Genomic DNA, 21,863 nt, shown 5'->3' on the forward strand with positions numbered 1-21,863 from the left:
ATATAGAATTGAACACACTATACCTGAAAACATAAAAATTTAACTAAGTTAATTAATCTTTCTATGGAGTCTCTGAAACAAAACATTTTAGAAGTGATCATTATTTCAAACTAAAATTGCTGACATAATGAAAGTCATGTTAATGATGGAAGTGAAAGTTTGATTTTCCATGGCTCACTTACTTATTGTTCTTCGGATGATACCCACAAAAGGAGATGTTCTTTAGTTGGAAGAAGTGACTGCATTTATTACCCTTTCAAAGAAAAAAAGTTTTTCTTTAAATTTTACACACTTATGGTATTACAAACACAAAAAATGCATTTCTAAATGATCTGGCAGGGGTAAAGTAGGCAGAAAAGTTTGTAAGATGTTTTGAGGATATATAGTATCCTCCTAACCAGCCACATTTGCATCAGAATTTATTGGATTAAATAAAAAGACAGAATAAAATAATACAAAAATTATAGATATAAATCAAGGGATGTTATGTTAAAATTGTACAATGCACTAGGAAGATCTCATTTAGAATACAGTATCCACTTTTGGTCACAACATTACAAAGAGATATTGCTGTTTTGGAATCAATTCAGAGAAAGGCAACTGGATAATTTTCTAGTGCATTAACACTAAAAGATTAAAACAGCCTAACCTGTTCACTCTTGAACAGAGACTACAAAGGGACCTGGTCCAAGTATTCAACATTTTCAGAAGTACAGGCCAAGTCAACTCTTTAGTATCAACAGTGAAACTAGGGGTCACCACCAGTGGAAACAACATAAAAAGTGAATTAACATTGGAAACAGGAGACACCAAATACCCAGACAACCAATTCACCAATTCAGCTCTGAATGGGCCCAGCTGGTGTCTAAAGACACTCACCCCAGATTCTAAGGCAAGCTTTCTTCCCAGCTTCCTCCCACCACAGGCAAACTCCTGAGTAAGACAGAACATGGGATTAAAACAAGAGCAGATATTGTGTACAGCCTATACTTTACTGATTTTATGTCTGATAAAAGATCCAGACATGTGGTGGAGCCAAACATGTTTGGTATCCTACAAGGAACATTCATGTAAAAGCAACAACCAGAATATATTTTCAGCAAAATGCGAGTCACCACAAACAGAATCATCATCTTAAATGCTGCATGCAATACATACTGTCAGATCCATAATAATTTCATGAACTGCATCAATCAAGTAGGAGTATCATTTCAAAGAATGAAAATGCTTCACTGCTTAATTATATTGATTTATTAGGTTTGAAATTTCTACATTAAAGATTGCCTCACCATTTCAAATGGAATATCTCCTTATACAGATTCATAAACACACATTCCCTTTTGAGATTATTATCAGTTAATATTGAATTTTTATTGTCTGCCCAAATCAGTACATCACTAGCTGCAGTGTCAAGAACTGTCCTCTTGGAGGAGACAGACCACCATGTACCTGTATAGTTCTTTACATAACAGATCCCCAGGAAATGGTTATGTATTCAAAACTCAGCTTTAATAAACACATTGCATTCTTCAGCGAATGTTTTACCTACAGCAGGCTGTGCATGTGTACTACCATCTGAAAAATATTTACAGAGAGGCTTGCAGATACATTCACAGATTACTGGCAGATAGATTCACAGATGTCGTGTTGCACAATACAGGTTTCACAACATTGTGACATTAGAATGTAGAGATGTAGAGAGCTAGCATATTTACGGTGCACCTCTGCATGTGAACCGTGTAAAAAACATTAGACAAACAAGAGAATTAGAAAAAAAAACATACTCTGTCAAATGTACTATAGTCATCCTGTACAACTATTTTAACCCCCCTCATGTTAATCTCTAGAATGCAGGAGGAAGGAGGATTAAACTGCACTGTCATTCTTCGGTTGGTAGCAATCTGAAATAAAGCAAAGCACAAAAAGTAATATTAATTAAACCAAATCTTGCTTACAGTATATTCTGTATAATCTGTCCACCAATGTTTGAGCTAAAGTTAATGGCAGACAGGAATATTTTTCAGTTTCTTTGACAATACAGTCTAATTCTACATTGCTCAAGAGTATAAAACCTGACACAAACTTTGGACCTATACCAATGCTACTACACATAAAACTGTACTTAGAAATACTTGCATATAGAATTGAACACACTATACCTTAAAACATACAAATGTAATTTCAGAAAATTAATTCTAAAGCTTCTATTCTAACTCCTTCTAAATTCTAATATTCTGTTCTATTCTTAAATTCTAAAGATTCTAAAGATCTAGGAATATTCCTGTCCCAGGATTAGCAATAAAGATAAATCCTACTGTCTCCCGTAAAATGATCCATATAGTAACTGTGGAGTGACCGTCTTTGCCCCATTATGTTTTAAGTCTTTTGCAGGTGAATGCTGTCATACCTTTTGCATAGCTGCACAGAGAACATCATTCCCTTTGTGATACGGCACTTGAACGGATCCAAGGAATTTCACCCGGAATTTATCTACCCAGTCACTCCTCTTCTCTAATTCACGGAAAGGGAAAGGATAATGAAAAATGAACGGACATCTAGGATCTTTGGCAAATTCGCTTTTAGGATATGTAAGTAATTACAACAATTGAGCTTACAGAGTGTTTTGCTAGTTTAAATTTGCACTTGACAACTCATAACAATGAAATTGCACTAATGCATTTACACATACAGATAACTGCCTCAGCCACTTTTAGTTTCAAAGTAAGTTTTTAATGAAATATCTCCAGTCTCTCTTATTCTATAAGAGATAGAGAAAGTCAATCTAATATTTGTGATAAAGACAAATGTTAATAATTAATTTAATTTGGCAATGGTATTGTGTGACAAAATGGTCATTTCTACTGCACCGTTATGTTGCAGGTCCTGAGTGAAAAATCTTTCTGGAGTTTTGCTAAGTATCAAGACCATTACTGCAAGGCTCCTAAAAATGAAGCACTTCTGTTTAGCTGGGGCGTCATCTTCAGTACCTTTACTGTCTTTAAAGGGCTCAGGCTCCTTGGTGACCTCGATGGCGTAGTAGGCAGGGAAGACTCCCCTCTCCCCTGTCCTCATGTTGTAGGCCTCATACCAGTAGTCATCTGCCTGGACTTCCACCAGAAGAGGGTCGTCCACCTCCAGATCCAGCTCATCGTTGTGACGTGGAATAAACCTGCCAGCAAGCACACAGGCTTTTGTTAGATCAGACCGCGGAGAAAAAGCAAGATCATTTTTATAATACAGTACATTAGCACTATATGATTTTTATATATGATTTTTCATGCATTGATCTTTAGTTCATTTACGCTCAGAAATAGCAGGAAACCTACTGAGATCTGCTTCTGTGAAAGTGAAAGAACTTCTCATCTTAAAACTCATTTGTGTTGCTAGAATGTCAACATACTTGGAAGTTACCTCCAGCAGACATAACCAGCTTAAGATCTTAGGAGAACACACTGCACTAATCTTCTTTCACAGCCGCCTAGTGGCATAAGCCCTGTCCACGTCTTTCAATTAGCAATAATCCAGCGTCAATGGCGTGTTTCAGCAAACAACCTGGCTTCCAGATATCAAATTCAATACGCTTGATTAATTAAAAGGGTGTTCAAATTTAGATTTTAGTCATTAATTCCAATGACATTGAATTTCCACTTTCAATGATCAATGCCTTTTTAAAAATCATTGCCAAAGTAGACTGATATTTGTGTATACTGGTGATCATGCTATATTATTACGAGTACAATGCTTTTGCTTTTTTTTATGTTGGTGTCTTATTTATGGCATCTCTGATATTATCTGGCACATTTTAAGGCAAACAGTGCTACAGAGACAGCAGTTACAGTATTGTGCAGTGTGTCAACAAATTGGTGAACGAATTGGCTCTATTTTTGCTCCTTGGGGTATCACAATACTTCCTACGTCTTACCTGAACACTGCTCGATGGCTCTGCTCTCTCTCTTCCCCATTTATTACGCATGAAAACAAGCCAAAGGACTCAGCACCTGAAAAAGGTCAAGGAACATCTTACATTATATGTGTGGAAATCATACATCTTTGTACCCTGAATGCCACCTTCACATACTGTAAATATATGGTGGAAAACAGAACTAAGTTAATAAGAGCTTCATTCTTTCTTTTCATCAGCAAATACAAAAAAAAAATCCTTGGTTGTGATCATGGTGGTCGAATTTCTATGTCAGCGTAGGTTTCGTTTTTATTTTAATATGAGCTGAAAGTGAAAGAAAGAAGGACTGCAACTCCGTGACAGCTAAAATAGTTCACCAGACAGCCCATGCGAATTCTCTTCTGTACTGTTAATGCTCACACCTGTTCCTGTGCAGGACTGATTTTATCACTTGGGCTGATCACTCTTTCCCATCTTTCTTCCATACGCTTATTGTAAGTTAAAGTTAGGTATTATAGGTATTGTAAGGTACAGTGTTGGTGCTGGAACCAAGCTGCAAAATACCACCCAAAAAATAAGCGCTAAGATAACAAATTTAGCAGTTCTGTCCAACCCCAATTAAGACAGAGAAGATTCACAAATCGAATAGTGAGCTGTATTGGTGGAATTCCCCTGGCCGTGGAGTCAGCAAAGGAGTGATATTTCTACTTAGGGAGGTGGAATTGGGGTTTGACCTCCTCCTGAATGTCATTTTAAACTCCATGAGACTCTGTAAAGAAGAAGCTACTGAATATTAGTATGTTCATTTATGGATAAGAAATATATCAACAATTTGGGGCAAACTTTGGTACCCACAACTACTTTACGAGAGATATAATTTTACTGACAAACTGATCTGCTTTTATACATTTATGATAAATCTTTGTTGATGATTTTATTTATTATGTGGAACTTATTTTCTTTTTTGTGTCTATTATACTACAAGACTATTAATCTTCTCTCCATAAAATTCTTTCACATTATCTTAGAATCAAAAACCATATGAGTTTATTCTGAATATACTTTAGACACAACGTAAAGATTTTATTAGATTGTTTTCTCTAAATTGCGGGAACTACCAATCGATACATTAGCAAGCATACTGTAGCTTATTTAAACTCCCAGGTATCAATGAAACTTCACTAACCATGAAGACTGCCATGTAATTCTGATCCAGTATTTTGAAGAAACAATGAAGGCCTTACTCCTTTATTGTCCCTCTTTATTATTTTTTATGGTGCATGCATTAGTATCATTATTCTTTCTTATGTTTTTCAGAAAAACTGCATTAACTGAATTTGGTGGCAGCTGTCATAATTCCCTGCCAGATGACACCCTGTGTACTCATCTGTCAGCAGACCCACAACGCTTCTTGTGCCAGATTTACTGACAGCTCACTGATTGAACAGTCTTGACTGGCACCTGTTCACTAAAAAGCTGCCTGCTTTCACTATCACTCTAGCTATTTTTAGGGCATGTAGCTGTGCCCATTTAGGGCATTTCTGCACTACTGAGAAGATTAGAGGTAGGCAGGGCATTGGGTTGATCAGCAATAAAAATGACAACGTAAGCTGGCACCTTCCCTATCTCTCTGATCAATTTACCCATCAATCCATCCTCCTGACCATCCATTTTGCTCAATGGAAAACTAGGATACATGGGTGGTGGAATTTGCATTTTAAAAAGATTCAGCTGACAGCATATATGAATTAATCTCCATAGCATAATGTTGTTCATTAGTTTATAATGTTGGCCTACTGTTTCCAAAAGTTTCCTGTGCTCATCAATTAAAAATAAATAATGCAGAGGCACACACAAAACAAAAAATGCACACGTACTGTATGGAATTCTGAGCTAAATCCAATTAAATCTGTTTGATTAATCAACCACACTTCTGCTTCCAGCAATAGAGGAGAGAATGGGGAACATGGAGAGACAGTTACAGTGGGTTAAAATTCCACGTTGTTCTAGAATTTATTTTTTTATAATAATATAATGCTCTCTTTTTATGTATATCTATGGTTAGAGGGAAGTTCAAATGGGACACAGAGGACTAAACGCAGATCACTGCCAACACACTACAGGCTCCTAATTATGTCATTTCTGAATCTAGCACAATGCCAGAGGTCCTGCTTATGGAAGAGAAAATCCCAAGGCATGTGTCGCTGAGTGTTGGGAAAGGTAACCCTAGTGCTTGGGACGTATCCCCCACCATGGGGTCAGGGTTCTCCAGCAAAGCAATTAACCTGCATGAGCTGCCCTGGTTACGTAATGAACACCAGCAAATCTTAAGAGCTAGAAGCAATTATGGAGTCATTTTTTCTTCTAAAAAATCTTCAACAATTAATTGCTCTCCTTATAAATTAAAATGTTGAAAAATACTATACTTATTGACAGGAAATGTCCAGATATATTATGACGCAAATTAAATATATTGGTAGTATGAATCTACACTGAAAAAATAAATATTTTATCCGTCAGTATGTAAATTCAGTACACACACTGTACTAGAGGTTTGTAGCTAAGATGTTATTTTAGCCTGATGTCACTTCCTTTCCTATGAACACCATGTTACTATGGAATTCTGTTAAACATTAGCTTTAGTCTAATTGCAAACTGGTAAAACCCTTTTTTATCACTGATTTAATGCACAGAGTAGGTTTGTAAGAGACTTCAGTTATAACGATTCTAGTAAAATCATTCATTACACTTCACCTCAGTGTAGATCTCTAAAAGATTTCAAATATAATGAGTAGAATAAAATCATTCAGCACACTTCACCTTGTACCCTTACTTATCAGTCCAGCTCCTAGGGCCTACATGGTTAAAACTGTCAGGGCTTGGTGCTGCAACTACTGCTCTTGGGTCTGAGCACTTACTGGAAGATCGCGACCGTCCGTTCATGAAGACATTCAGAAATTTCCTCGAGAAGGGCATGTCTGCCTCGGGCGTGGAGTCCTCAGACAAACACGCCGCGCCTCGCTTCACCACGCTCTCCTCGTACTCCTCCCCGATGGCAGACTCGTAGGGCGAGGAGACGCAGTTGTCGTAGACGGTGGCAGAATCGCTGTCGTCGCTGTAGCCAGAGTAGCACTGCTTCAGGCTGACGAGCTCCAGCTGCATGTTCTCGTCCACAACTAATGTGTACTTGACAGAGTCGTACGAGAGGCCGCTGGCCTCGGAGCTGATAGAAGTCCGTGGGACGCCAGAGTCTCCCTGAAAAGCATTGTCCTGGGAATCGGCTGCCTGGCTTGTGCTCATTTTGTGATCTAAGGCCGAGGCGGTGGTAGTAGTGGCAAAGTAAACCTCATCCTCCTCACTGATGGAAGGATTTGTCCTGTTGGGAAGGGACTGGTAATGGGACGTGTCTATGTCCGAGCTGACTGACATGCGGTTGTCACTGGACTGAGACAAGAAGGGCTTGTCGTGCTCCAGAGAGTCTGAGTTCTTCTGCACGGGGGTCAGGTAAATTTCCTCCGTGGCCTCAAGCCGCACGTCAGTGTGATAGCGGATGCGATCTCTGTGCCCTTCCGCTGCCCCCTTGCTGTGATGCTGTTGCTGCAGCTGCTGCTGTTGCTGCTGCTGCTGCTGCTGTTGCTGCAGCTGTGTCTGTGGTTCCACACCCGCTGTAGACTTGGGCTTGTCCTGAAGCTTGGACCGCGTCCCCCCACTACTCTGGGTTGAAGAGCTGCGCCGACATGGGGTGTCTGTTGAGGTGCCTTTGTCTTTGGTCTGTGTTGTGCTGTGCTGGACTTTATCCTCGTCACTTAGGCAGATGTGGTCGTGCGGTGGAGTCAGTTCTCCTGTGACAAACCCATACAAATCTTTACTTATTTCTTATAGGTCAAAACAGCTTCGAAGCAATAGCCTGTACTATTTATATATTTATATTTAATGCATCTTCTTTGTTCACATTTGAGTTGTATTTATACAATATACAACATTTGAGTTGTATGAATACAACTCAAATGTGAACACAGAGGATACATTAAACATTTCTTCTGTTAGGAACGCCATACTAGAAATAGTATACAAAATACATCAAAATAGTTCAAGGTACAGCATTCAGCAATGTCAGTTATTTGTCCTTAATCGAATTAATCTTGAAACCCTAAAACATACTCCACCTGCAATAATCTTGCATATGGAAGCAACAACAGCTCAGAAGGTAAAACCATGGTAAACAGGTTAGCCAAAGGAGGTAAACCAAAGAAAACAAGTAATCAAGTATCCCATGCTCTCAAAAGCTGTTATGTAAAGAACTGTCAGAAATCAAGTGTAAGCATCATAAATCAAATTAATGTTTTTGTCTTTCATCATTTGAAAGCATTATAAAGTTGAATGAGATGAGGTTATCAAAACCATTCACTAACCATGCACAATTCACATGTCTGAGTCAGCTCAAGATGGCTACCTAATATGACTAATGGTTTGACTTTCCCAAAAAACATCTGATAATATAACTGATTTTTTTAATTTCCCTACCTTTGCAACAGCTGTAACAATCACATTTTGCCTTGCTGAGGTTTCCAGTCCATCCTTATAAATCAAAAACGGAGAGCAAACATGTTTGACTTCCTCGCTCTGAATGGGAAAGGCTGGGCCCCCTTTGAAAACACGCTGCTTTTTGCTCGTGGCATATTGCTAATTCAGACACGTCTCCCAGCAACACTTCAAATGCAGTAATGTTTCTAATGTCGGTTTTTAAAACGGGAAACTTTGGAAACTCACCTGTTTTTAAAGGGGAAGATGACCGAGAGACTTTCTCCTGCCAGCTGTATTTCTTACCAAGCGAGTTGTTGTTTAGTGTGTCCTGTGATTCAATTAAAAGAAAAAAACAGACACACAACAAAGCTTTTATTCTGCTGAACAACCAGAGTCCTTTGTTTCCAGCTGCAGCATTCATTTAAAGGGAACATAAGTCCCTTTTACTGCCAAACAGGATCTGAGCTATATAATTTTCTCTGCTTCTATGTCTCAACTTATAGAAAACCATCTCCAGGTGGAGCCCACAACTAAATTAAAATAGTTTATGTTGGAAACAATCTTCTTTTTGTATCCAAAAGACCAGAATTTGATTTGAATTCCTTTTTTGGAGGAAAAAGCCATTCAGTGTTCTTGTGCTTATTTGGTAGGTTGTGCAGTGAAATAGTGAAGTAATACTAATTTGAATAGCTGGCATTCTTATTACCTCTGGGACTCTGTTTGGAAAATAGAGGCAGTAATTAGGGTCTCTCCCCCAGTCACTCAAGTTAAGTTGACACATTATGGTGACAACAAATAGAAAAGACTGGACATTCTTTTTTTTTAAACTCCGTGACCTATGCAAATACAGTTTTAACAGCTGTTCAAAACATCTAGAAAATGTATGTTTTTAAGCACAATGAGCTTATATAGTTTAAATTGAGTAAAATTAATATAATACAAGAAGCTACTAAATAACAACAAACATCTTTAAAACCAAAGTTTTGTTGCAATAATTGCCAGTGGTTGACTGCTGGATATTAGAATCCTTTGTTCCTTTATTTTGTTTTGTAATTGGAAATTTAGTAATTGGTCATTGGAAATAATTTTTACATGTGGCTAATGGAAACATTATCAAATCAAATTGCTTTCAAGGGTATTCTGTGGCAGAAAATACACCAGAGGACCAAGTTCCAATAGACTCTGTCTAAAACGCTGTATCAAAAATATGTCAAATATGTATCACTGTGTAAAATAAATCACTATTTATACTGTGTTCACATGTCTAAAATAAAGAGTTGTTGTATAGTTGAAATGTTTTATCTTCTAAAATCTATCTGTATCTTCCTGGGCTTGCACAGTTTTAAGTGTGAAGTATTCTATGGGTTATTCAGAGATTCTTCTGCAATATTAATATTTCCTACGTACTACATTAGGTCTTCTCTAGAAAACAGTAACCTCTCAGGCTTCTTATTATTAGCAAGGTTTCCATGAAGAGAACGTGGTACATTAAACAAAGGCAGGGCTCAGGGTGCCTGCAGTATAGTTTTCTCCTCTTGAATAAAAGTACTTTGTTTTTCATCTAATCACTGACTGACTCAGATAATGCTGCTGCCAGATGTATTCTGTCACCGTGGTAACTACTGTACTATCCTGTCAATGGTGTAGGTGAAAAATGCTGTGAAACAGGTGCACTTAAGAAAAGCTCCATTAGGAATGAACTGATGTATTTCAAGAGCCAGTGTGAGTCACTGAAGTAAATCACTTTCCGCAGAGACAACTGCTGGGATTAACTTATTCTTTGCATTTTACCCTTTTAGAATTGTTCTGTACTGTATATTGGTCAGCTGCCTTTCTCTGCTGGAGGAGATAGATATTTCATACAATGTATAAGAAAACAGGATTCATTGAATAAACAATTGTGTACATTCCATCCATTTTCTAACTGCTTTATCCAATCCAGGGTCACACAGGGCTAGAGCCCATCCTGGCAAGCAATGGGCTCAAGGCAGGGAACACCCTGGATGAGACACTAGTCCATCGCAGGGCAGAAACAGACACAAAAACACACTCTCACACCAGAGTCAACAGCAGTTGTCATTGGGCTGTGGGAGGAAACCAGAGCACCTGAAAAAAAACCAAGCAAACATGGGGAGAACATACATCCAACACAGAGAGCACCCCAAGTCTACATTTGAAAGCAACAAAGCTAACCACTGCGCCACCATGCCACCCAAAATTGTGTATCTTGGTACAAAACGTATGTACTCTAGCACAAAATGGTAAGAAGGGGTTCCATTGAATTTCAAGATACAGAACAGAGAAAAGGGCAATATGATAATTTCATTACAATACTGTACAATACTTCCCACAGCAGGGACAGTGGATGTTGGTTTGAATAATAATGACAAGTGTAATAGATCCTTCTGCAATGCCATTTCTTAGAAAGTCATATTATAAATGTGAGGTTTCACTACTAATTACGTTTTTCCTGTGTGTGTGAGTCATAGTGTTATCCTCACTTTGGATCACTCTATAAAACATATCAATAATGGTAATGAAGTATGTTTAATATCTTTGTTGGAAGCCCACTTTAAAGTGTATTTATCATTCAAACATTAACCAATACAGTATGTTGTATTTTATCATCCTACTGGAGATGGCTACATGAGTAATATTCCCAAACTGCTTACCTCAGTAATTAAATTAAACTCTATGAAATGGAGCTCTAAATGTTACAAAAATAGAGGATGGAAACAAAGTGGACTCATAGAAAGGTAAAAACAAAATGACACTAACATGGACAATAAGGGTCACTGTCAACTTTTAGAGTAAATGTCAGAGTAAGAGGCATGATTTAGCACAATGAAAAGAAACACCTCCAACAAGTGGTGTTTTCCACATATTACATTTAAAGCCAATAAGTATATAACTACAGCCTATAAAATACAGCGCTCTGTAAAATCCATAGCAAACAGATCATTTGGATTTAGGGAGATGAGAATCTAAAAATAAAACATAATCAATTTATGCAGATCTTCTAGGAAAAGTAATGACCAACTCCCACTTCCAGCATGCTTGGTCCTCAGTTACACTCCGTGGGTTTAATCCAAGGTGAGCCATATACTCACAATAGAGCCACTGACAATGTACATGAACAGATTTGACAGCAGTAAGATTAGGGATTAGACTGGAGATCCCAATCAAGATCTACTGTGAAGGTTGTTTTTCTTTTGCCGGTGCAACAACAAACTCGCTGACCTGGATATTATGATTCAGTACTGAATCATTCATTATTTTTAATCCCATGGTCATTCCTATGGTGTTTCGTCCAGAAAATGTGCTAATCCATCCATGAAAGGTTACATCAGAGGTGTCGGCTCATGCACAGTCAGTTGTGTCCAATTCAAATCTGCTTCTACTTAAATGCTTCTCAGGTTTGCTCAGCTGTTAATCATTGAAGTGGACATCAGTAAAACCAATTCACAGATAAAAAGGAAGGGTAGCTGCAGGTCAATTTTCATTTTCAATTTACACTTGTTGAAAAACAGGGTAAAAAGCAACTTCAAAAGGCTAAAGGTTTTTTTTCTAGGTAACCTCAATTTCTACAAATTACTCTAAGGCCTATATCTGTTAACAGGCAAACCTTTTGTCTTGTGTTTTGTCAAGAGGGATAACCAAAAAGAGAACAGTTTTCACAAGGTTAGAAAATAACACATAGAGAACTTTTATGACATTGAACAATTCTGGATCTTATCAGGATGAAAAAAGGCAAGAGGTATCGAAAAAACCTTCAGCAATGTCAATCACTTGTTCAACATCATAAGAGGCTCTCAAAGGTATTTTTACTCCAATACATTCATCAAATTAAAAAAATCATGGTAATTTTTTAGAGGTCAATGCAACTGGTTAATATTATGGGAACTCAGGGTGCAAGGTGAGTCCATCCCATCAATTAATCCAACCCGCATGACTTATGTTCACCTATAAGGCTCTGAATGGCTTGGCATCTCAGTATCTGTCTGAGCTACTATCGTCCTACACCCCCACCTCACAACCTTTGCTCTTCTAATTCTGGTCTCCTATCTGTCCCCTAGGCCCATCTACACTCTATGGGTGACAGGGCCTTCTTCGGTTTTGCCCCAAAGCTCTGGAACTATCTCCCCAAGAATATCAGAGAGTCACCTTCTCTAAACTTCAAATCTAGACTCAAAACCTTCTTCTTTAGAAGTTAGCCTTTACCTAACTGGTTCTGTTCTTTACCCCTCTGCTCTTACTGTACTCTCAGTACCCCCATCTACTGTCTGCTCTCATTGTGTATTCTAATTGTGCATATGTTGTGTTTTTTTATTGTTGTTGTTCTGTAAAGCCCTTTGAGAAGCCACCTTTAAAGGTGCTATATAAAATCAAGTTTATAATTATTTATAAATATTATGTTAATTAACTAAACTCATACCCACAGCTTTAAAACACATTTGAGGGAGTTCTACTTGTCATTACGATCTTTCTGGATATAATATGGGACATGGATAAAAACCTGCTTGCAAATAAATTATTCTTCTGAATTAATATACTGCATGAAAAATCCACCCTTCCATCTTTCTTCTGTACATTACATTGACAATGTTTTACAGTTCCACAGCCCTTAAGGAATCAAAGCCTGGTGATTATTTTAACAATTGAATTTCTAACTTTTCAAATGGCACTTATGTGCTTTTTACCTATGTATTTGCACAAATATCTTTCAGCAAAAACACATCAAACTCCCAGTATCTGAGAAATATATTGGAGTGCCGATAGAAATGATTTATAAAGATGAAATCTGCTTCCAAATATATAGGGTAATGCATGGATGTAGATACTGTTTGTGGCCCTTTTAAATAATTATGTGGGGAGCTGGATAGCTTAGCAGTGATTTTTCTGTTGTGCGGCCCTCTGATATTTCTCAGCCTGCCCACACAAGCCTGACTAGTAATTCATGTCTGCTGATGTTACATTGGGCCTAAATCGCTGTGTAAAATATCACTGACCACCATATCATTTAAGCAGAAGAGTTTATTTTAGATAATGTAAGAAGGGCAATTCTTTAATGAAGGTGATTTTCAGTAAGAAAACCCCTTTGTATTTTCATACTGCACTAATCAGAAGATGGTGAAGCGCACAACAGCCACGTATACATTAAATCTAGATTTGGCATCATGTTATCCATTCTCAAAGCTTGTTGCTAAAAAGAATGACAACACAAAAACAGGAATGGTCGCAGGACCTAAAAAGACGATGCTCTTAAATTGCCCAACCCACTTGTAGGTGAGGTTGAGGTATTGATCCGCCCTTGCTCCAGTATTCTAGCCTCGTTCTAACCTCAGAAAGGAAAGCTTGTCAGAGCGTTAGAGAGGATGCTTTCTTACCTGAGTCCGAGGCACCTGTGGGAAGAGGTTAAGGGTGGTGGGTCTCTTGGGTCTGTAAGTATCCATGGTAACGGGAACGGATTCCTTCACTGGGGGGGCCTTGTTGGGCAGTTCAGCTTCCTCGTCCTGTATCTCATCCACCGCATCAATCAAATCCAAATGAAGTATCTCTGCCTGCAGCTTGCTGGCCTCACTCCCATCCACCTTCCCCGCTGCGCTATTGGCCTCTCTGGTCACACGGCACTGGAAAGACAGAAAAAGATTGGGCAGCAGAGATCAGTCGGAGAGCTGCCTGCATCAACAGGGGAGGCAGGGAAACCAATTCACTCACGTCATGGCTGTAACCCTTTCAGGACCCACTGCCTGGCTCGGTGACTCATCACTCGCTGGTTTACGCGTCCTCCTGGTTACTAATCATCCACACCCGTGTGCAGTCATGCGCAGTCACACAAGTCTGTTGTAGGAAAATATCTGAGCTTTTCTCAGCCTTCTTTTTCACTAAAAAAAACCTGCAAAAGCAAATCTGCGTTTCTTTTCTTACATATCAGTCAATACTATTTCACTTGGCGTCCACAAGACCTCAGAAAGAACCTATTAGTCAAATTGGTTTTAGATTGATTTCTGACGTTCATCTCAAACTCATCAGTACACAAAAAACCTAATTTGCAAACCCATGTATTTGGTTATTTTGTATTTTGATTTGTCCATAGTTAATGCACAAAAATTAAAATGTGAAACTAATTAAGTCTGCTATTGTATTTATTACATGCTCATTTCAGTTAAGCTGCAAAAAGATTTGTTTCTAGGATCAGAACAGATTACATCTGGTAATGCATACTAAGTGTATATTATAAATGCTAATCCTATTCTGTGCTATTATACTATGAGAATGCAACATTTGTATTAAAAACAATCATGCAAAATGAGTCACATACAGTATTATCCAAATGGAGAATTTTAGAACATTCCATTGCAGTTTTTTTTCTCACATGCACTGCAATGTGGTAAAATAATTCATAGAGCTATTCCATTTGAATTTCATGTCATTTTCATTTCGGTTTAGTTATGGGATATAAAGAGATGGCCAGTATCAGCACTCAAAAGCTAAAACAAAAAAATCACACATCAAATAGAAACATTTGCATATTCTTTCTTGAGAAAAACTACTGAAAATGTAAGAGGTTAATCTCAATTTAGAGCTTTTGATGTACTATCTTTATTTCTACTGAATTAACATGCATCATTCAAGTCTTTGGGTAATAACACAGTATTAAGACTTTTTACATGTCAGAAGTTAAGACCATGAAACCATTAATTCAGGCACTATCCAGGTCTTCATCACCCAGGTATCTCCCCTTTTCATTTTCAATCACGACTCTAATTCAGAACCAATTATCCAATAATATTTTATTTTGCCAGATCCTGTTTACTTTTTAAAATAGTTTCCAAGCCTTTATTGATCCCAACAACATTAGGGATGGTTGACATCAGATCTCAAATCTGAGGCTTTACAGGGAACTTTCAATTAGCAAAAAAACATAAAAATCAGGTGACTGGAGGTCTTACCCAAATAATAACTTAAATTAAGCAATTAAGATCAGGGTTAGAATGCTGCCAGTGTTCATTATATTTTGATAACAAGTATAAAGTTAAATCATTTACAAGCAAACTGAAAATGTTTTACTGTACATGTTGTACAGTAATTAAGAAACGTTGCAGGTCCAGTTAAGCAACAGAGAACTCAGGTGAAACAAATATTGGTTTGACAGCGACCCAGATTGGCAAAGTCTGATTCAGATGCATCATTAGAAATGATGTGAGAAAGCTTTGTCATTACTGATGGACTCTTCTTTACTTAAAATACTTTTTAATGACTAATGACTAATTGTCTGCATAAAAAAATCAATAATATCTGAAATATTCATTTTACCCATAAAAAAAGCATTTCACATTCAGAACAAATTCTGTAAATATTTCCAGGAAATCATTTCACATCTTGGTGTAAAAAAATTAATAATCTTACCCCTGAGGAAAAATACTGTTTTGGTGTTTTTTTGTTATTCATTACACCACATTCTCTCTAAGAGCTTTTGCCTTGTTGCTAGGCAACCAGCCAGAGACAGGGCTCGGAGACACTGCTCTAGGATTAGACATTCATTCTTTCTATTTGCATCCTGTGAAAATGCCCCTGGAGTGGCATACATATAGCACGACTGAGCCCTACTGCCTGACAGGAAATGCACAGATCATTGTCAGGAACCCTCCTGATCTGAATACACAGTCGGCATTACAATTGTAATTTTCTTCGGCCATTATGGGGCAGAACTCTCCACTCTCAAGACAGAAGCGCAGAGGACACTTTTGTAAGAACAACACACAACATCTCAATATTCAAATGAGTACAGTCCACAACAAGCGCAGAACTAACAAATAATTAACATTACCTACAGAGGTTCTACCTGGTTCTGCAAACTAGGCCATATGCAGTGCCCTCCACATATTATCATAGTGTTCCTGATGACATAGGGACAATTAACATCAAATAAAAGAAATATGCAGAGATTTCATAATGTTTCATGTTACAAATATCCACAATCCAATTAATGAATTAAGGCAAATACATATTTGCTCTGTACAATGCTATTATGATGTCAGTATAACATTAGATGTTTTATTAAGTGAGACACTATCTCATCTGTTACACATTGTGCTATATGATATTTTTGCACCCATTTCAAAAGAGGTATGAATACATCTGCAGGCCATTTATGGATACAGAAAACAATCTGCGAAACAAATGTTGCCCTAAAGCAAAATTGCTGAGAATCAGAACACAAAGAACACAAAAACTAACACACAAAACAATGCATTAATATATTTGGTGATACTGATTTCCATATGCTTATTTCAATACACTGCAGCTTACACATGAACTGATTAATTATCATTGGTGATTATTTCAGCCAATCTAAAATCAACTATGAAGGAAAGCAACCAAAAACAAATAGACTGGTAGCAGAATGGCCCACCTTCCCTGCAGAGTCCATTTCCAGTGCCTATAATCCATTAACTGGATCCATTAATCAGAGAGCTCACGAACATCCATTAAAGCAGTAAGGCATCTGCTTCCTACTATAAGCCCAAAGCTTACATTCAAAAGAAACAGAGCCTGGGAAGAGGGAAAACTACACCTGGTATGCTTATTACCTCATCCAATGTGGGATTACCTCATCGCTGATATCACCATCCCAGGGGGGTTTCAGAAGGCTGGCCTCATCAATTATTGAGGGATGCCCAGGAGGCCATTCCAACACAAGCAGTTCGAGGACTTGGTGACAGCTGTTGTAAGGAAGGGAGCCTGCCACTAGCAATGACAGCGGTAACTGAAAGGGCTCATTTTGCCTTTCAGGTTCAGTTGATATGCATTACTGTAATAACGACAGACAGTGGTATTGTGCAGTCCTTGGTATAACTGATTCTTAGGCACAAAAAGAAAGCAAGGTCCAGATATCCATTTAAGATATCTTCTAATGCTGGTGGTGGTGTTGTTGTTTTATTCATGTTGTAAGGAACCCAAAACTGGAAGATGGTTATCAATAATAAAACAAAATTACAGGAGAAATTATTATTGTGAGTTGTAAAATAACAAGGTAACCATCTAGAGGAAGCCTTATAATGAATGTGTAATCTGCAGGATAAAAGTATTTTATTCATAATAACAACTCTCATATGTGGATTACAGTGCCAGGATTCCTAAATACCAAGACATAAAAGCCTAAACATAAAAAGAGAGCACTGTGTAACATTAGTTTCTTAAAGAAAAATGTTGAATTCCCTTTCACAATACGGCAAGGTTTCTATTTTTCTTTCTGAAAAGCGAGCCTGAAAGACTGAATCTAATACGCAGAGGGAAAAATGGAATTTCCATGGAAACCACACTTCATTATTATATTTACACCTACGTATGTATGACAGTGATATTCATTCTTTTGTCTTAACTGTGGTAAAGTTCTAGATGTAGGAGTTCCCATAGGAACTGAGAACGTGACTGAGCACAAGAACACAAGAATACACAAGCACCATGCATTGCCCTTAAATTAGTATGTAAAGAAATAAGGGCGACCATCTTAGCAATTATACACTGTATACTGTATGAGTCATCCTTTCATGGTGCCATCATGCTGCACACTGAGCTTGTTAAGAATGCCGACATGGCAATACACATCCATTATATTTCCTTGGTTACAAAGAAAGTAATCTAATTTTTCATTATTTCTACAAAGGAAAATGGAGAGATGGAAGTGCTATCTGACCTGCTTTTAAATGATGGTATTTCTATGGGGGTATTTTACTTTATACCACTATGGTCACAATGATTTCCAATGTAGATTAGAAAAGGGTTCATGCAGATACTGGTGATTTCTAGGGATACAAAATAAATGCAGCCATTTTGACAAAGGAAATATTTATTTGCTTTCTGTAACAAAGGAAATAATTTATTTAAACAAGGAGAATGGCGTTCCCCATTACACTGAGCAGTGGGTGACTCTACCAGAAAATTCTGCATTCTGGTCATTTTTGATGGTTAACTGCTTACATAAACACGGACAAAAAGATTAAAATTATATTGTTACTTATTTCACGAAATCCTTCAGAAAGCATTTTGAGAGTGCAAGCTGACCTTGAAAAGTCTACAGTATGTTTAAAAGCGGGAAGCTAACCAAATCCACTGTCTCCTTCAATACATGTTATGCAGTTTCAGAGAATTAACAAGACTACAGACCTCCTCAGGACAAAGTCTTGGATCATGTGAGGTGAATTGGTCTGACTTGGTCTGCTTGACTCGGGGCACAGTGAGTCACCAAAATAAGATTAACTTCCTTGTAAACAGTTTATTGAATGCAGTAAAGAGTTAATTTCAACAATAGCACAGTTCAAGCTTCTAATTCATCACTTCACATTGTAACTTAAAAACCGCTCAGATTTCACTACAGGTTACAATATGGGCTACTGCCTAAAATTGTGTGCGCTGCCAATAGCATATCTTCATATAATAAGCTCCCCGGACACCCCAATAATGAGAAACCATAAAAATATATTAGAATATCAAGAGGGTTTTCCTACAAACTAGGATAGAGAAAATGTATTTAAAGACTTTTCTTCCTGTGCTTGAATGTTAAGAATGTTATTGTTACCACAGGGTGATATTGTTTCAGGCCCTAATGATGATAAGCACAAAACGACTTGACATATAGTTAGGAAACAAATGGAGAACAGTTGTTGGAACAGTTCCTTACTGAAGTAAATAGAAGCCATGTAAATACATTTATATTTACAAGCAAAATATAATATTTTGGCCAGAGGTTTCAATTAAAATGTCAACAACTTGTTGAAGACAAGTTTCAAGTGACACTTTATTTCATAATATGTTGTAATAAAGTTAGATAGTGAAAGACTAGGATATTATTAGTTCTAAGAATATGCAAAATTCAAGAAAGATATTTAGACTGCCTGTGTTTCACTTGCATTAGAAAAAAAAAGTTTTACAACATATAGAGATTTGCTTTACTTATGCTTCTGAAACATTACTACAAGTAATTTAATATCAAATGATTCATTATGACAGTCTATTCTACATACAGTATGCTGTATGCCATTGACCTGTTTTGAATTTTGAACACATTCATTTGCTTCTCTTGTAGGGTAACGATCATACAACAACAATTCTTCTTCTTCTGCTTCGTCTCCTTATTCCTGGCATTAATACTCTATATGTACTTCTCACCAAGAACATTCCTAAAACACTTTATATATAATATGGAACCCATTAATCCACTACTGAAGTGCAGCAAAGTGAGCACCACCAGGAATAAAACGTGCACTCTTCTGAAAACTGCCACGGGATCTGTAACAACCACGTATTGCGATTAAAATAATCACATCAAAGGTTGGGTGTCATATACAGTGTAGCTGTAATATCTGCATAGTGGCTGTCCAAGGGGTATGGCTTCAGAGGATGAATATTATGTAAAAATCTCAGACTTTCATTATTTCAGTCAGAGTTGATGATAGCCTAAGACATGGTTACTTAGTCATGCTTTATAAATTGACTCATACCATGAACATCTATCCTCTAACAACTCTACTAGGTTCTTCCTTTTCACTCTTGCATGTAAAAAAGAAGTACACCATGCCAAAATGATAGTAGGCAATAACCTTCGCAACAAAATTTGCCTTTTTGAGGGTGAACAGCAACAAAGAATACAACAAAAATATATTGTGTTGCATTTTTCCATTGCGATGGACAGACTTTCAAAGTCCTTTCCCCAACACCCCTAAAAAAATGTGAAAAAACTAAAGAGAGGTGCGTTTTATCATCTCCTTACTGTGACATCTAGGCTGTCGTTGCAGTTCAGGCTCATGCCACATTCATCAGTGATCTCCGTTATCTCTGACAGATCCTCGTCTTCAAACTCATCCAGACTGATGTCATGGGTCAGCCTAATGGAAGCACAGAAACAAAACATTTGTTCATTTTCAAAGAGTTTCCAAGAGAGACTGGATTTGTCTTTATGTCCTGCAAAGGACTTGTCAGTACTGCCAACTATTTTGCATGAACTCAGAAATGCACAACATTTATTTCCAGATTCAATACTTTATTGTCTTTATTGTCAACAAAGATAATTGGAATTTGCCCCAGTACATCTTAAATAAAAATAACGATCACAATGCACACTTATTAATACATACAGTATGTACACATTATTCAATCAGAAATCTTAGACTTAAAGTTTAACATTAAAAATCAAAAGTTCAATTCACTCCTGTGTTCATTTAGAAGTCTGCATAATCCTCACATGTTCATGTGGATTTTCTCCCACAGTCCAAGGACATGACATCCAGGTTAGCTGGAATCTCTAAATTACTCCACATATATTTGTAAAAGAGAATCCTTATAAATGTGGACCCTGCAATGGACAGATGCTCCATCTATGGTGTTGTACTGACTTGCACCCTATTCCTATTGGGTTAGTCTCTAGCTCACCACAACCCTCTAAGAATCAAGCAGTTACATCCAAAATGAAAATGGATGGATAATGCATATATTTTATATTTATATTTATTTCCAAGTAAGAGTCAATGTATGTGATCAGGATGCTTGTGAAAAGTGAAACCTTTAAGTATTGTGAAATGAAGTTGTATATTTAAGTGTTTTTGGATATGGATTTAGATAAGTGTCTTTAAGTTCCAGATATGTTAATGAGTTCCATTACATTAGAGCTTGTTTCGGATATTTTAGTAACTCAAGGATACCTGAGGCCAAGAGACCTAACCTGTAAATAGATATTCAGTGGTAATATATAAATAATTACTTTATACCCCACTATGTTTAGATACAAATTACGTCTGTGTAACCTAGAAGGCACTTTTTGTGACATGGAAAAATAATAATTAATCTTGTTTATCTTTCTGTCATGTCAGTTTGCACTGAGGAAAAAAAAATGCTTTTTTTCCCCAATTACCTCTGAACGATCGTAATAAAAGCCTACAGCTATCTACTGTCACTTAGGAACACAAGTGACAACACCATGGCACTGGTGATGAAATTATGAAGTGCTACACAAAGAGGGAATAAGGTTTGCTGCCCAGGAGGACGAATCAGAGACACTGTTGCTTAACTTCATCTGACAGTAAGAGAGGAGACTGCGGTCAGTCTCCTGAGGACAACAGAGCACAGCCGATTCCTGGGTCAAGGAAGGGGTGGGGCCATTTTCCTCAGCTTTTGTTGATCATTTTAGGCCTGTACACATCCTGACAGGCCTACGGATATAATTCCAAGTTCAGTGCTCCCACTCTGAGGAGCACAAACACTTCTTCTGTTAAAGTGCTCACCATATCAATCCATCTTTAGAAAATAAAATACTGTATAATAAACTGCTGCCCACTTGCTTTTGCTCTTCTAGTGAAGTAAAGGCCTCCCAAGCAGCTGGTACCTGGTATGTTGGTAAATTTAGATAATTTGGAGAAGCAAATTCCTTTTTTACTAATAT

General features: G+C 37.4%; 1 protein-coding gene across 4 annotated transcripts in view; it reads right to left on the reverse strand.

The window, feature by feature from the left end:
* LOC148645655 (C-Jun-amino-terminal kinase-interacting protein 1-like) overlaps positions 1–21,863 on the reverse strand; it is a 46,785-nt gene that overhangs the window by 3,793 nt on the left and 21,129 nt on the right. For 3 of the 4 annotated variants that reach the window (XM_088611189.1, XM_088611187.1, XM_088611188.1), the window contains exons 2-11: positions 20,199–20,313; positions 13,813–14,055; positions 8,672–8,753; positions 6,820–7,743; positions 3,923–3,998; positions 2,988–3,169; positions 2,408–2,511; positions 1,785–1,901; positions 880–933; positions 183–253 (exon numbers count right to left, since the gene is read on the reverse strand). In XM_088611189.1, the coding sequence (XP_088467315.1) occupies positions 183–253; positions 880–933; positions 1,785–1,901; positions 2,408–2,511; positions 2,988–3,169; positions 3,923–3,998; positions 6,820–7,743; positions 8,672–8,753; positions 13,813–14,055; positions 20,199–20,313 (1,968 nt within the window). The remainder of the gene's footprint in view (positions 1–182; positions 254–879; positions 934–1,784; positions 1,902–2,407; positions 2,512–2,987; positions 3,170–3,922; positions 3,999–6,819; positions 7,744–8,671; positions 8,754–13,812; positions 14,056–20,198; positions 20,314–21,863) is intronic. The other variant, XM_088611190.1, reaches the window with a different exon arrangement.

The sequence above is a fragment of the Lepisosteus platostomus genome, chromosome 18 (genome assembly GCF_059453375.1).
Source record: "Lepisosteus platostomus isolate fLepPlt1 chromosome 18, fLepPlt1.hap1, whole genome shotgun sequence".
Classification (NCBI taxonomy): domain Eukaryota; kingdom Metazoa; phylum Chordata; class Actinopteri; order Semionotiformes; family Lepisosteidae; genus Lepisosteus; species Lepisosteus platostomus.